Here is a 13,463-nt window from a genome sequence, read left to right as displayed (position 1 = left end):
CTGAGGAGTCACAAGCAGCAGTACCGCTCCGCAGCGGTAGTACCGGCGGTGACTCCGCAGCAGTACTACCGTTGGCTTACCAGGTCCCTACCGCGTCGATTCGAGGGGTCTTTTTCTGTGTCGGATTGTGCGGTACCTCACTGCGGCAGTAGTGCGGCAGTACCGCTCCTTAGCGGCAGTACCGCCCTTCCTCCGTGGTAGTACCGCCGATTCCCTCTTTCCCTTTACCCTTCGTTCTGTGCGGCAGTACCGCCGAAGGGTGCGGTAGTACCGCCTAACCCAGCGGTAGTACCGCTGTCTCCTACGGTACTACCGCCCCAAGATTCATGTTTTGTTGCTCCTTTTCCCTGTTTCTTCCGCCTGAGCGGTAGTACCGCTCATGGAGCGGTAGTACCGCTCGTGTGCGGGCTGAGCACATAACGGTTGGATTTTCCCCCTCCTATAAAAGGGGGTCTTCTTCCCCATTGAACCTTATCCTTAGAGCTCGTGTTCTTCCCCCATTGTTGACCTTCTTCGAGCTTGCTAACTCTCAATCCCTCTATGGTTTCTTGCTAGTTTTTGAGGGAAAAGAGAGAGGAGATCTAGATCCACATTTCCTCCAATCACTTTCTCCTCTATGTGAGGGGAACTCCCTGGATCTAGATCTTGGAGTTCTTTGTGTTCTCTTTCTTGTTCTTCCTCTCATTTTCCTCCCTAGCATTAGTTGCTTCGGTGAGATTTGAGAGAGAAGGACTTGGGCACTCCGTGTGCCCTTGCCATTGCATTTGGTGCATCGGTTTGAGTTCTCCATGGTGATACGTGGAAGTTACAAGTTGAGAAGCTTATTACTCTTGGGTGCTTGGTACCCTTGAGCTTGTTCCTCTTGGGTGCTTGGGCGCCCTAGACGGTTGTTGGTGTTCGGAGCTCAATCATTGTGGTGTAAAGCTCCGGGCAAGCATCGGGGTCTCCAATTAGGTTGTGGAGATCGCCCCGAGCAATTTGACGGGTTCCGGTGACCGCCCCCAAGGGTTGCCAAAGTGTACGGGTTCGGTGACCGCCCCCAAGGGTTGCCATTTGTACGGGTTCGGTGACCGCCCTCAAAGGTCCCTTAGTGGAATCACGGCATCTTGCATTGTGCGAGAGTGTGAGAAGATTACGGTGGCCCTAGTGGCTTCTTGGGGAGCATTGTGCCTCCACACCGCTCCAAACGGAGATTAGCATCCGCAAGGGTGTGAACTTCGGGATACATCGTCGTCTCCTCGTGCCTCGGTTATCTCTTACCCGAGCCCTTTTCTTATGCACTTTACTTTGTGATAGCCATATTGTTTCTTGTCATATATCTTGCTATCACATAGTTGCTTATCTTTCTTAGCATAAGTTGTTGGTGCACTTAGGTGAGCCTAGTTGTTTTAGGCTTTGTGCTTGGCAAATTAACCGCTAGGTTTATTCCGCATTTGTTCAAGCCTATACCGTAATTATTTTAAAATGCCTATTCACCCCCCTCTAGGCGACATCCACGATCTTTCACGATGTCGTAGATTTTGAGGGCGCTGTCCGTGGGAAAACAGCATGCCCAAGATCCCCGACGCAGCGGACGAGATCGAGGTCCTTTGCGCAGCGAAGCGCAATTGGGAGGAGCGGCAGCTGCAGACCACGCAACTCCCGCACACGCCGACGCGCTAGGAGGCCGCGTGCAGCAGCCTGCAGCCTCACCGCCGCCGACACATGGCGGATAGTGATCCAAGCTGGAAGCGATGACGGCGACGGCGGGAACTTGATCTGCTGGATGGGGACGCCCTGGGGAAGCGGTGATGGCTACGACGGGAACTTGATCTGGTGGATCGGGACTCCCGTCGGCGCGGTCGATGCGGGGCCGGAGCTGACCGGCAATGGCTGCTGCAGTTGCAGCGGCTGCTGCGGTGGAGCGCCGGGCGCGGCGGAGGTCGCCAGGAGCGGTGGCTGCCACTGCAGCCAGGGCGGAGCGGTGGTGCCGGTGGATGGCAGCTGCTGCAGCGGCCCGGTGAGCGTGGCGGAGGCCACCTGGTGCGGCGGCTGCCACGGCAGCCAGGACGGGGAAGTGGATGGCAGCTGCAGCGGCTGCTGTAGCAGCCCGGCGAGCGCGGCGAGGGCCGCCTGGTGCAGCGGCTACCACGGCAGCCATGGCGGCGCAGCCGGGTGCGGCCCGTAGGACCCGGCCAAGAACAGGCGGATCTCCTGGACCGCCTGTGTTAGGTCCCGCAGCACCTCGGACACCTTCTCCGGGGTGAGGACGACGGGGGCGGGCGCGACGGAGGATCCCGGCACGGGCAGGAGCGGGGCGACGGTCGTGGTGGTCGCCGGAGGCGACGAGGTGACCGGCAGCGGAAGAGACGGGTTGGGCGACGGTGAAGACATGATCGAACCGAAGCTAGCTGATACCAAATTGTTATGGCGCTGCGAGAAGGAGGGCGCGAAAGGGCTGGCCGGGGGCCTTTTGCCCACGGCCGGGCAAGATGGAAGGGATTTCCTTCTTAATTCTTGCTTGATTAGATTGATACATCTCCTCTCTTTATATAGAGAGGTTTACTTGACTCCCAAGCAAAGCTTACTTGACCCCTAAGCAAGCGACCCTTATCTCTAATTAACCCTAAAACTAACAGGCTATACCGTCAGCCCAGGCCATTAAGCCCATTACATACTCTAACAGTTTACCTGCTAGTTTATGTGTTCTTAGTGCTCTGCGTGCTGTTGTGCCTAATGTGGTTGTAAGGCCACCGCATTTGAATGAGGTGAACAAAACACAAACGTGTATGCAGCCAAACAAGCGTGGTTTGCATCTGCTCACCCCTTAAGCACAAATGCGGGCAACCAAAAGTCGGCTTTAAAGCGACCATTGATGCAATGCAGGCAACCAAACAACATATAGATATTGGTTTTTGAGCCTCTTGGTTTGTTATCTGTTTTTGATTGGTTTTTGAGCCTCTTGGTTTGTTGTGTGTTTTTGCTGAACCAGACTCTGGTGAGATGTGCGTGTCTGCTGAGATGTGGTTACGCAGGCACTAATCACTCTAGGCAACAAACACATCCCATATGAACCCCAGAAGATACATAGATGAGGGGCTGGTGGAGTGGAGGGGTCTTATCAAATGGCATATATCTAGCAACATACGAAACCCACAAAATGGGCATAGCCAACATGTTGGAAGAACAATATGGGTACAAACGGGGATGCCAAAACGCAGCGGCGTGGGCCGAGGCCGAGCACATGCACCAGGTGAAAACCCCACTGCGAAAGAAAGAAAATTACGGCAAAAGCACTGCGGCGTTTGGCAGCAGGCATGTGTGGCAGACAAAAGGCACATACATCACAAGAGAAAAAGGCAAACGACGCACAGAAAAGCAGCAACGGCCAGGCTTGACCACAATGGGACCAAACAAGAGGAAAAGTCTACTGGCAATCTGGCATGCATGCCTTGCTGCAGCAAACATCTGAAGCAATGCTCTGCTCAGTTCCAGTGTCTCAGGTTTTCTCTCAGGGCAGCATTGACTACCACTTTTTCCCCTGTATTTTTCAAAATGTTGGGAGACAGCCTCCCCACAAATAATCCTCTAATTTTTTTTCCAACGCATAAGCATCCTTTGGTGTGCATCAGCAAAACTATGCCACAGAAGAAGAGCACGAGGTTCTGTTTTACGGCATATTAACTAGGACGACGACCTTTTCCACGGAAGTTCGAGTATGTATCCCAGAATAAGCTACCAAAAGTTCTGCCGGGGCGAGGAAACTACGGATCAATCCTTCTCCTACAAGAGTAGGAATGAAAATAAACGTTAGCATCTTCGCATGCCTGGGGCAGAAATTGAACGGCTACTCGAAAAATTACTTAGCCGTTCTTGTTCTCCTCTGATTTTCCTTAAGGTTGGAACATCCTGGCGTACGCCTTGCGCTCCTTATCTCTCCTGTTGGAGATCTGTGAAAGTTTGCGAGGAGTTGGTAACGATTAACATTTTTATTCAGATATTAGGTTCACCACGAAATCAAGACTGACCTTCTTCTTTGCAGCAGCCAGCTCGCGTTTAATTGCTCCTGCGGGTTGCAAAACAAATTCATTAGATACCCGGTTGCGGAAAGGACCGACGATGAAGAGAAAAGAGGCAAACCATCGTTCGGCTCCAAGTCCAATGCATGCTGGAAGCTCTCCACCGCTGCATCAATGTCATTAAGTGCTATGTGTGCCTGCAGATCACATTCAAGTGACCATATATCAACAAGTGGTAACAGTACGGCGCATATTATTGCTGTTGACTGATTTATGTAGAAGGCATGGAATATATTGTTCGACTAAACTGCACATACTTAAGAAATCAGCATTCACATCCATCAAGTGTCGGAAACAAATAATCTAAACATGAAGCAACAAAAGTGAACTTGAACACAATTCTCTTTGGGTTGTTTTTTCTTGGGAATGTCAAAATAAGAAGCTACTAATTGCTTCTGAGGTAACAGTCTCAGTTCCAAAGTATTGAATTGTGACTGGCGGCTTCATGGTCTCGAAAAAGCGACGGAAAATATCATGGAATCTACCCTACATCGTCTTTTTACAACAACAACAACAACAACAACAACAACAACAACTAAGCCTTTAGTCCCAAACAAGTTGCGGTAGGCTAGAGCTGAAACCCGTAAGTTCGAAACCAACTCATGGTTCTGGCATAGATAACTTCCACGCGCCCCTGTGTCTTTTTGGTTTTATAAAATATAAATATATGTCTATAGTAGACTCTAAACGAAATTCAAAAATATATTAGTTCAGAAGGTATTTATATATTTTACACTAAGATACTAAGTCTAGAATTAACAGAAATACATGTCCAAATGACCATTCCATGACAACCATACCACAATGTTCTTCGTAAGCATATCCTTACTACAAAATATAATGTTGGACTGTCCGACTATTATAAAGGAATTTGATGAGGTCTCTTGATAGGTTTCCATGTAGTCAAGGCTTATAAGAGATGGATTTAGACATTAGATGAAGACCTATTGCTAGCTATGAGCTACTGCAAATAGTGGAGCTACTCGGAGGAGCCTCATATGTGTAGTTATATAGCTAAACATCAATCTATATAGTTTGGGGTCCAAAAATATGTGGGGCCACTATGTCTAGCTATTGAGAACACTGCTCAAATTCAGATTTTATTTAACAAAAAATTATTATACGCACTATATAGGCTTGTCACCATGTTGGAACATTTTTCTAAACAACAAAGAGTGTATAACCTTACATTGTGCATGTCAGATTCAAGTTAAGATATCTTAACTGGAGAGGGTAAATATTGTTAAGCACTACAAATAAGATGAGACCTTGGAAATGTGAAAAGAGCCATTCAAGAGAATGAACTATTCCAGGTGAAGAACTTAGAGCCACTATACTACTAAGGGCAATACAAACCTGTCCTTGTCGGAAAAAGGCCTTAGCATTGCCCTCTGTTTCACGTAGCGCAAAATCTGCATCCAACAAAGCACCCTTCAAATCTCCCAGCTTCATTTTGCATGCCTGAAGAAATCACCTCAGTTTCAGGAAACAAGCAACAAGGTGTACCAGGGTGTGCAATGTTTATTAGATTACTTAAAAGATTATCAGACAATAATAAATCATATCTATCATATGTTTCTGAGTTGGTAAACAGGAATTAACAAAATTGTTGCCGATGTACGGTTGAAAGGGTTCACACTGCTGCAGGAGAGAATAGCAATTGACTGGCAACAATTCTTTGACAACAGTACAATAAAGCATGAATATAAAGCTACTTGCATAATATGCAGGAGAAAGAAGTGTACAGTGCTGGCAAAGTAAATGGAAAGCAATGAACAACATTGATGATTGGAGTTTACACTTCTACAGAACACTACAATTCTACGAACTCCATGTACAGGCTTATTTATTCACAAGGTACTCAAGGACTAATCTATAGTTGGCTTTACATCGCAACTTGAAGGGAGACAACCTAGAGCTCTGGGCAACAGGTAATCAGACTACCAGAGACATGAGCCATGTAGCACTCTATCTAGCTTAAGTTATGTAACTCCCCAAGAGCTTGCTAGATGCTACAAGCCAACAACCATGTGCCTAAGTGAGCAGCTAGTCAAGATAGTATTAACTATGCGGTTTTCTCAGATAAAAGAATAGGAGATACACATCCAGCAAAGTAATTAACTTACAGAGCTATTCGTGAGTATTATGGACTTGGTCTTCCGCAGTGCTGAGCTCTTCTCTGCATATCAAGACATGTTCATAATACTAATAAGTACCGTGCGACAGAACCAACAAAAAAATGGAGCAATTGTAGTGCAGAACAGAAACAGTAAAATTTGCCTTCATCTATCTCTTCTTTCTCCCAGCAAACATCCAAGTAGCGCAGAGCTTTCCTGTACTTCCTCAGGGCCGTCTTATAATCCTGTTTCTGTAGAGAGTAGACGAACTAGCTTTAACTTTAGGTACCCAGATAGGGAAATACAACATTAAATGTGTGCAAAACTAGGTTAGCTCAGAGCACTAATAATGAAATATCTATGAAACGCATACAAGAGTCGTGACTGTGATGCTAAGTATATCTTATATGTCGCAGGATATGCTTGACAAAGAAAGTGAAAACTTATTCTCAAGTGAGATCCCATACAAGAATGAGAACTCAATATTATCAGCTAGATTAAGTCCAAATGTAGATAAAGGTGGATGTTCATATCACAGAAAGTGGAGGGTATAAATGCTAACTACAAAAACTCCAGGGTCTTTTGCAGAGCCACTAGTTCAAGCCAAATGTACACAAATGCTAAGTTGCTGACTACAAAAAATCCAGGGTCTTTTGTAAAGTGTCTGTGGATTTGACAAAGGCTGATCTGAGCAATCAACATTCAATCTAATAATTAAAATTGTTGGTTTTAAATCCTATCTAAAAGATAAACGGGTTAGAATAGCACTCCCTCTGTAGAGAGGGAGTATCACCCACTGCAGTAAACATTGTTGCGAAAATTGAGCACGCATCTGAGATAAAGGCAAACTAGTAAAGTTTAGTCTGGAAATGTGGAAATACCACTAACCTAAACAAAATAAGATATAGCTTAGCTAGGACAGAAATTACCTTGAAATTATCATTCCCAAAAGCCTTAGCAGACTCCACAGCTTCCATCCACCATGAAACCTCCGTAGGCTTCTCATCGAGATCATTTGGCCAGTCAGGATACATGTCACCATCCTTGAAAAAGTTCACAACTCCATCATCTGCACCTTCAGGAAGTTCCCCACATTCAGCAATTACGGCATCAACTGTGGGACGGTCGGCTTCTCCTACAGGAATGTGCTCACAAGAGCGAACCACACCCATTCCCTTTATTACTCTCGCAAAAACTACATGCTTCCCATCTAAATGAGGTGTTCTGGTGGTAGTGATGAAAAATTGAGATCCATTTGTGTTGGGGCCAGAATTAGCCATAGATAATATTCCCTTCCTCTCATGCTTTAAAATAAAATTCTCGTCCTCAAATTTCGATCCATAAATCGACTCCCCTCCTGTTCCATCACCAGCAGTAAAATCTCCACCTTGTACCATAAAACCTTTGATAATGCGATGGAAGTACGATCCCTGCAAGAATAGCAATTACCAAAGATGTGTCAAGTGCTTACTGTGAAGAACTAGCAAGCGAAACAGTGCAGCATAAACAATTCTGCAAACGTCAAACTTTCATCATGACTTTTGTTGGTTGAAATCGGAAAATGGAAAATAGAAAAAAATAGTTTTCATCACAAATGAACACCGATAAATTCCATCCATTAGGAAGAAGGATGATCGATAATATCCATCATGCACTTTCAGAATCCATATCCACATGCACATCACACAGCTTCCAACAGGTGAGCAGAAAGAAATCAGTCGGCACCTCTGCACTTAAGCACTCCTCAGTTCTCACGGATCACTGTTCTCATTAGCATAAGTTTCACTCAGGTTGAGTGCCGAAGGCCAAACAGTTATGCTAAGCACGTCCCAACCAACAATTTTATCCTCACTTTATGCAAGAACAATGACCGAAACATAAATCAAAATGAGTGGCAAACCAAATCATGATACAGTGATGGCGCCTGTCTCTTCCAAAAGGCTACAAGGCCAGCTACGCGACGAATGTTGATTTCTCAAAATCGACCTGGTATGTTTTCGGTTGAAAATAAAGAGGAACAGTGGTTTGCACTAAGCTGGCCTGTCAATGGAATATTTTGTGATGAAAGTACCACATGTACAAGAACCTCCATGTGATCTAATCACTGCATTGTAAGGCTGATAGCAAATCATTGCCTATTCATACACAGATTTACGAGCACTGTAGCATCACGAGGCAGACGTGCCAACTTTTAAGTGGGAAAGAGGAGTGTATTTTCCAGGTTCCGACAAGCACATGTCTGCACACAAAAGCTACCACGTGATGGTACTTATAGGTTAATATATGCATTGTGCAATTTTGGAATGAAGTCAAAAGGGAGGGGGCCCTTGTTAACAGTGGCAGGACTTGTGGTAGCAGTGTTAACTGCACATCAAAGGACACGAATTGTTTTTTTTGTCAGGCAAAGGACAGGATTTGACATCACAGGGAAAGTAATAGTACTTACTTTCTGAGTACAAAGGAAAAAGTAGGCACTGGTCCGGCTAGGTTAGAGCATAGATTGAGCATATCCAGACATGTGACAAAAGGGGGCGATATTTACAAAGACGGGTTCCAATTATCAGCAGGAGCAGCTGTGTAATTACACGGGGAGCAAATCCCTCCCGACAAAAACGAAGCCTCTGAAGAAATAAGAGTGCAGACCATACGAAATCCGGGTCAAAACCCTATACTAAACTGTCAATTGAATCAGAAAAAGCACTTTTCGCTGAAAAAGCTAACAGGAGCAGACAAATCGCACCAAAACTCAGATGTTCCTGCACTAAACAGCACAATTATTATGCAAGCTACTCCCAACCAGACGAAATTGCATTTTCCACCACCGGAATCACCCGGCAACAGTGCCGAAGGAATCAAATCAGAAGGTGCTCTAATCAGTCAGCACTCAACACACTGACCTTATAGTGAAGCGGCTTGCCGGAGGCGCCGACGCCCTTCTCGCCGGTGCAGAGCGCGCGGAAATTCTCCGCCGTCCGCGGGACCACGGACGCGTACAGCTCTATGACGATCCTCCCCTCCATCTCGCCGCCGATGGTGATGTCCATGAAGCACCTCGGGTTTTTCACCTCCGCCGCCGCCGCCGCTGGGGCCGGCGCTGCGCCCTCGCCTCCGCCCTCCATTGCTCCGAAGAAGGGACCGGAGATCAAACCCTAGCCCGGGTGGAGCTTGTCGGGGTGCGGCGGAGGCGGCGGTGGTGGTGGCGCTCGTCGGTTACCACGGGAGAATAACGGCGAGAAGCGCGTCTGGGCACGAGGGGGTGGACCGAGGGGGGTGGGGTTGGGGGCTAGGGTAAAGTTTTCCGGTCCCGGAGTTTTATCGGGTAGGTGTGGGTTTATCGGGTCCTCGCTGAGGGCAAAATAGTCTATTGCAACATGGACGGCTTTCAGCGTACCTCGGCATCTGGGCCGGCCCGGCCCATGCCTAAACGTGCCTCTAGGCACGGCCTGCAGCGGCACGCGTGCCCGGCCTTTCAGCACACCCCTAAAAAACGTTTAACATTTTATGGCCTAATTATTTCAAAAAAAATATTTAAGAGAAAACAGAAAATTTAGAAGAAAAAAATAAAATCAAAAAATGAGGCAAAGTTCATATGGGACAAATTTTGAGTTTCATATGGGACACAAAATCATCCGGTTGATTTGAACACTTTTCCTTTTAGGCGGCTGCTACGAATAAGGAAATCATCCGCCTTACCAGTCGTCCGATTTGGACCAGCTGGCCGTTCGATTGTAGCACAAACTAGTCTTTCTTCTCTGCTCTTCCATCCATCAGACGCAAAATCCATCATATGTATCCCCCAGCAGCAGCTTCCATGGCAGCACCGTCGGCCCTCCATTGCAACCCAGACCAAGTTCGACGACTCTCCGGCGTGCTTCACTGCAACTCCGGCGGAGCTCCATTGCAACCCCGACCAAATTTCAACGACCCTCCGTCGCGCTTCATTGCAACTACGGCGGCGCTTCTTTGGAACCCCGACCAAGTTCCGACGACCCTCTGGTGTGCTTCACTGCAGCTCCGGCGCGCGTCACTACAACTCCGACATGTTTCACTGCAGCTCCGGCGGCGCTCCATTGCAGCCTAACGAACCCGTCGACGCTTCATTGCAGCCCCGGCGGCGCCCTCGATGTTTCACTACAGCACCACACCGGCACGGCGGGCTCCATCGCAGCACCCCGCCGGTGGAGCTTCACTTCAAACGTCACCACCACGCATTGGTTCTCCATTGCAGCACCGGCTGCCCCCGCCGTGCTCCATCGAAGCACCCGATGGCCTCGGGGAAGCTTCACTGGAGCACCACCACCGGCACGATGGTGCTCCATCGCAGGGCGACGGCGACGTGGTTGCTACGACGGCGATGGGTGGATGCTGCACGGCGGCGACGGGATGCTGCGACGTATCACGCGATGGTGACGGTGATGCGATGGTGATGGCGGATGCTTCATTGCCCCTTCCTGGCAGCAGCAGGTGGCAGCAGCGCGCGATTGACGTTCCGGTGGTCGCCGGGCAGAGTGCAAAGGATAGAGCCACGTGAAAGGAAAAGGGGGAGAAGATGAGGGAGGGGACGAGTGGAAGAGAGAGCGCCGGAAGGGATAAGATGGGAAAGAAAGCGGTGGGCTCACGGGGGCACGTGGCGAGTGTCGAGACGGCTTATAGCGACAGAAAATCATCCGGTTGATTTGAACACTTTTCCTTTTATTAGTGGCTGCATCGTTAAAGCCTTCTGTCCCTCTGAAGGAAAAAAAGTATAAAGTCACGCTCTAATTAAAAAAACAAAAAAAACAAAAAGATGAAAGAATAACAAAGAAAAAGAAAAGTTGCAAAGAATACAACTATTCTTCCGGTTCTTCTTCATGAATGGCGATATTTTTTTAACATGGATGGGAGTCTTTAGTTATCGCCAGTGTGTTGGGCTCTCCTTCTTGCCAGTTTCCATCTTTGACAGTCATTAGTGTTTCCACCAAATTCACTAGTTCTTCTCTCCTCAAGTATTCTTCCAACTAGACTAAAAGCAGAGTCCGATAATACCATTGAGACAAATAGTGTCGTAGATTTGTCACGCCAAATGTCCTTAGTGTGAGGACTTTAGTCACGAGGCCAACGCACCTATGTGGTAGTTTGAGAGGGGTTGAGTGGGACGAGAGACGCGGGGTTTTTTACCCAGGTTCGGCCCCTCACGGCGGAGGTAAAATCCTACATCCTGCTTCATTGATATTGATGATAATGATCACGATTATAAGGGTGCTCTATCTCGAGAGCTATTGATTTGTCTGTCTAGACTTGTCCAACTTGTCCCTCTTGGGTTCCCTGCCCCTCCTTATCTAAGTTGAAGGGGCGGGTTACAAGACTAGTCCTAGTAGGATTAGGATTACTCTATTACAAATGGAGTCCTAGTCTTGCTTTCTTTGTAAGGGAATATTCCTTACGCTTTCCTCTTAAGCCGGCCTACCATGACATAAGCCGACCTTCCATGAACCGCCTTTTGGGCCACCAGGTCTTGTCGCTCCTCTGACCCGCCTGTCGGGTCACCAATGAGTCACCAAGCTCGGTCGGGTCATCAGTGAATGGAGAGATCCGTGCGGGTCACTTAGTGAGTCGCCAAGTCAGGACGGGTCGCCAGTGAGTCGCCAAGTCAGGGCGGGTCGCCGGTTAGTCGCCAAGTCCGGCCTGGTCATACTTTTGGCCGGGTCATACCGCGGGGTATATCCCCGATAGATGCCGATAACACACTCCGTGCTAATATGGAAAGCATCGGATATGTAAGCTTGTGGCCATGCTACCACTGTGGTATGTTGAACTCGTCATCATTATCAGTAGAACTGATCTTGTCGCCGCCAGGAGCAAACATAAAAAAGGAATTGGCTCAAAGAAAAGAATTCTTGCCAATTGATAGAATTGATGAAAATAATAATGATTTAGAGAGTGAAACTGCTTCGATTGATAAAACCAAATCGAATAGTATATGTTCTGAATCCATCAAATTCAAAGAGTCAAGCATCATTGATAAAGGGCATGGAAAGCATAGCAAAGCAACTGTGCTTGATTTTTTTGGAATCAAGGGGACCTTCTTCCTACCCTATGAGCTCTATGTCATAGAAGTTGACGAGCATCAAGAGAAAGAATGTGTAGTCGAACGAAGTTCGGTTGACAAAACCACCAAACTGATGAGGCACGGGATCCAGAAAATAAAGATGACAAGGCGTTGGGGAGTCATCAGAAGGCAGAGCAAGATATTGTTCAAGTCATGTGACCATCATGCTCTCCCAACATATTTGAAGATGTATGTCTAACAAGTAATTTACCAATTTTCAGATTTGGTCACAACTTTGTTGTTGATACACCATTTGAAAAATTCTCATAAGCAATAATTGTTGGGGAACGTTGCAGAAAACAAAAATTTTCCTACTCATTTCACCAAGATCCATCTAGGAGTTCATCTAGCAACGAGTGATCGGATTGCATCTACATACCTTTGTAGATCAGCGCGGAAGCGTTCAAAGAACGGGGATGAGGAAGGTGTACTCGACGTGATCCAAATCACCGATGACCAGCGCCGAACGGTCGGCACCTCCGCGTTCAACACACGTACGGGACGGGAGACGTCTCCTCCTTCTTGATCCAGCAAGGGGAAGGAGAGGTTGATGAAGATCCAGCAGCACGACGGCATGGTGGTGGATGCAGGGCGTCACAGTAGCAGGGCTTCGCCTATGCTACAAGAGGGAGACGTAACGGGAAGAGAGGGAGGCGCCAGGGGCTGGGGTATGAAGTCCCTCCTCTCCCTCACTATATATAGGAGGGCCAAGGGGGGGGTGCGCAGCCTAGGAGATCCAATCTCCTAGGTGCGGCTGCCAAGGGGAGGTTTCCCTCCCCCCCAAGGCACCTCGAGGTGCCTTCCATCACTTGGACTCTTCCTTTGTGGAAACCCTAGGCGCATGGGCCTATAGGGGCTGGTGCCCTTGGCCCATATAGGCCAAGGCGCACCCCCTACAGCCCATGTGGCCCCCCGGGACAGGTGGCCCCACCCGGTGGCCCCCCGGGACAGGTGGCCCCACCCGGTGGGCCCGCGGGACCCCTCCGGTGGTCCCGGTACAATACCGATAACCCCGAAACTTGTCCCGATGGCCAAAACAGCACTTCCTATATATAATTCTTTACCTCCGGACCATTCCGGAACTCCTCGTGACGTCCGGGATCTCATCCGGGACTCCGAACAATATTCGGGTTACTGCATATACATATCTTCACAACCCTAGCGTCACCGAACCTTAAGTGTGTAGACCCTACGGGTTCG

General features: G+C 48.1%; 1 protein-coding gene across 2 annotated transcripts; it reads right to left on the bottom strand.

Moving 5' to 3' along the window:
• Window positions 1-3,348: 3,348 nt before the first annotated feature.
• LOC125520903 (peptidyl-prolyl cis-trans isomerase CYP40) lies at window positions 3,349-9,476 on the bottom strand. 2 transcript variants are annotated; one of them, XM_048685943.2, is made up of 9 exons: window positions 9,073-9,475; window positions 7,105-7,605; window positions 6,339-6,426; window positions 6,185-6,237; window positions 5,415-5,519; window positions 4,120-4,195; window positions 4,008-4,045; window positions 3,843-3,929; window positions 3,349-3,762 (listed from the first exon to the last, which is right to left on the bottom strand). In XM_048685943.2, exons 1-8 carry the CDS (start codon window positions 9,292-9,294, stop codon window positions 3,873-3,875), a joined length of 1,140 nt encoding a protein of 379 aa, XP_048541900.1. In that variant the 5' UTR covers window positions 9,295-9,475; the 3' UTR covers window positions 3,349-3,762; window positions 3,843-3,872. The 2 variants fall into 2 exon arrangements, with proteins under 2 accessions (XP_048541900.1, XP_087393873.1); XM_087537747.1 differs by having other exon boundaries at window positions 4,008-4,195; window positions 9,073-9,476.
• Between the last annotated feature and the right edge of the window lie 3,987 nt (window positions 9,477-13,463).

The sequence above is a fragment of the Triticum urartu genome, chromosome 7A (assembly GCF_056163025.1).
Source record: "Triticum urartu cultivar PI428250 chromosome 7A, HENAU_Tu73, whole genome shotgun sequence".
Taxonomy (NCBI): Eukaryota; Viridiplantae; Streptophyta; class Magnoliopsida; order Poales; family Poaceae; genus Triticum; species Triticum urartu.
Note: the sequence above shows the minus strand (reverse complement) of the source record. Positions and strands in the feature narration are given on the sequence as shown.